General features: G+C 30.4%; 1 protein-coding gene across 2 annotated transcripts; it reads right to left on the bottom strand.

Moving 5' to 3' along the window:
- Positions 1-145: 145 nt before the first annotated feature.
- Positions 146-2,494, bottom strand: Pch2 (pachytene checkpoint 2 protein). 2 transcript variants are annotated; one of them, XM_076324761.1, is made up of 6 exons: positions 2,312-2,494; positions 1,948-2,104; positions 1,691-1,882; positions 1,379-1,606; positions 967-1,314; positions 146-897 (listed from the first exon to the last, which is right to left on the bottom strand). In XM_076324761.1, exons 1-6 carry the CDS (start codon positions 2,359-2,361, stop codon positions 604-606), a joined length of 1,269 nt encoding a protein of 422 aa, XP_076180876.1. In that variant the 5' UTR covers positions 2,362-2,494; the 3' UTR covers positions 146-603. The 2 variants fall into 2 exon arrangements, with proteins under 2 accessions (XP_076180876.1, XP_076180877.1); XM_076324762.1 differs by lacking the exon at positions 2,312-2,494 and having other exon boundaries at positions 1,691-1,903; positions 1,948-2,083.
- Between the last annotated feature and the right edge of the window lie 216 nt (positions 2,495-2,710).

Below are 2,710 nucleotides of genomic sequence, written 5' to 3'. Positions count from 1 at the left end.
GTAGGTCGAAAACAACTGATCGCATCAACCACTTCGAGTATACGGCGCACCATGCGCCATAAACTACCATCGATCTAGATAAGCAGATGTCGCTAAGTTAGAGAACATTCAATAGTCGAACGGCGGGAAATTAAATATGATTTGAAAATTATTATTTGAATGGGTCGTATGACGGCTGTTTTGAAGTCTGATTGGTCAATTCGAATGTTACTTTTAATTGCGCCCATAGGAAATGTGTGTCATGTATGTACAGTCAAAGAGTGAATTTATGCATAGTAGTTTATTCCCTAGTAAGTTGACTGAATTAGACTAGGTTCTGATAAGTTTCCACTAAAGTTTTTAGTAAAATGTTTATATTTATTACAATTCACGTCTTATCTGTCATACACACATATACCGCAAACTGGCATGCATAGACAAGGAACAATGGTACAAAAACATAACAAAATATGTGTGATATAAATAAAGTATACAACAAGGAATCTACAATACATTACACTTTATGTTTAAAAAAAAAGTCATGCTTACAATATAATACTGATACAATGTAATGTTAAAAAAGATTAAAAAAGAAACTCTATGCTACAAATATAAAAATATCACTTAATATTCCAAATTTTGAAAAGTTTGAACAACTTCATTGGTCTCTTCTTCTTTTTGTTTTTTAACAGCCAAATGCATGGCTCTTAAAAATCGACTCAAAGTGCACCGTTTTGTTCGCATATAAAAAGCATAAGCTAAAAATGGAATTTTCCTTAAAATTCGTCCACTGAGACCAAGACTTTCGTGACTAAGTTCCATTAATTTAAGGCTGTTCTTTGTGTGAGAGTTCTCTTCGTATCCTAATTTTTTTAAATATGAAAAATCAAAAATTTCTTCTGGTTCTATGAGTGATACCTAAAATATATGTATATAAGTTACGTAATTGATAAAATACATAAAAAAAAAAAAAAAACATTCGTTTACCCTCATCAATTCTTTCAGACATGAAGCATAAATTTTATATATGGCTTGAGAAGTAGGATTTCCAATATATTGTTTTATGTCAGCTCTATCCACAAATGCTAAATCAATAGTCTCTGATAAATTACTAGTTGTTAGGATTAAAACATTTGGATATCGTTTTATTTGATCTAGTTGTGTTAGCAAAGCATTCACTACTCTTATGGAATCTGTGGGTTCTACTCCATTACTACATGATTTACGGGCATGTGCTAAAGATTCTATTTCATCAATCAGGATGCAAATTAATACATGTGAATCTTCAAGAAGGCTTTTCATTTCATTAAATAACTTCATAACTAATTTTCCACTCTGAAAACGCAAAAGTTTAATCTTAGTTTAAAATAATTCATTTAGCATATAGCTACAATATTACCTCAGAGAACCATTTTGAAAACAGACTATGACTGTTTATTTCAATGAATTCACCATGAGTGAATCGATCGCCTAAACGAATGGCTATTTTTTGTGCAAGAGCTTTGCACAGGCTAGTTTTACCAGTACCTGGAGGTCCATGTAATAATACTACCTTATTCCAGCTTATGATATTAGAATTAACATTGTGGTCTGAAAATATCATTGTTGTTTCTACAAAATGTAATAACTGAAAGAAGAAAAAAAACTTACATATTCATATATATTACAAAAATTAATGTAATTGAAAACAAATAAAATACTTTTAACTAACGTCTTCTTTTATGCTGCAATCAAAATAAAGATTTTCCCATAAATAATGAAATTCTTTTGCAGGCAAAATCCAATGAAAGGATACTGGTAAATCTTCACTATCATTTTGCATTGTTTCTGTTGCTGCACCCTCCTGTGTTAATCTATATGCATGAAATTTCAAAGTAGCTCCTTGTACTTTCATATGATCCCTCTATAATACCGAAATTGATTCCTATAATTTTTTTTATAAAAGTTCATTTGATCTGACTAAATTACCTTTCCATGACTCGAAGAACATATTATTGAATCAACATGATTCTTTAAAATATGATTTGAGAGATTTTCTCCATACATAACAGTCTCTAATGTAATATCCTTTAATGCATTTACTTCTGCGTATGCTAAATCCTCTAATTCCACCTTAGACAATTTACTGAAAGTAAAACATTATGTAAGCAATAATAATTAACAATTCAAATAATAATTAACAATTCTAAATGGACCAAAAAAGGGATTAATTAAAATTCTTTTATAGAATTGCATAAAAAAAATTTAATAAATGCTTTCGATAAAGTGTAAAGCCAAATTATTCAGTGTAAACTTAAAAACGTAGATCACGTTGACAAAGAACCGGTAATACCTAGTGGCATTTTGACAGATTTCAACGTGCAATACTTCAGGCCCTTCCATCTTATTCTTATTTCGAACACCTTCTAAATCAACAGAATCTTTGAAATAATGTTCCAACACTATTTAGTACCGATAACTGAATAAAACTGTTTATATACACTTTGTAAGAATTTAACAAGAATTTAAACCACGATTTGAAACTGATACGCAGGTGTTTCAAAACTGTTGAGAGAGAGAGAGAGATACTTATGCCTGGTTCACAAGAAATAATACAACTGGCTATGTAAAATATGCTTGGGACATGGAAGTACTTTCATAGCGCTACGATACAACGATGGATCACAATCTATCTCATCAAAGATCTATGCCACAGTACTGGACGCTATAGCAATTTGTATTTTTATAAATC

This window comes from Ptiloglossa arizonensis, chromosome 12 (genome assembly GCF_051014685.1).
Source record: "Ptiloglossa arizonensis isolate GNS036 chromosome 12, iyPtiAriz1_principal, whole genome shotgun sequence".
In the NCBI taxonomy this organism is placed as follows: Eukaryota; Metazoa; Arthropoda; class Insecta; order Hymenoptera; family Colletidae; genus Ptiloglossa; species Ptiloglossa arizonensis.
This window is presented reverse-complemented; position numbering and strand designations above follow the sequence as displayed.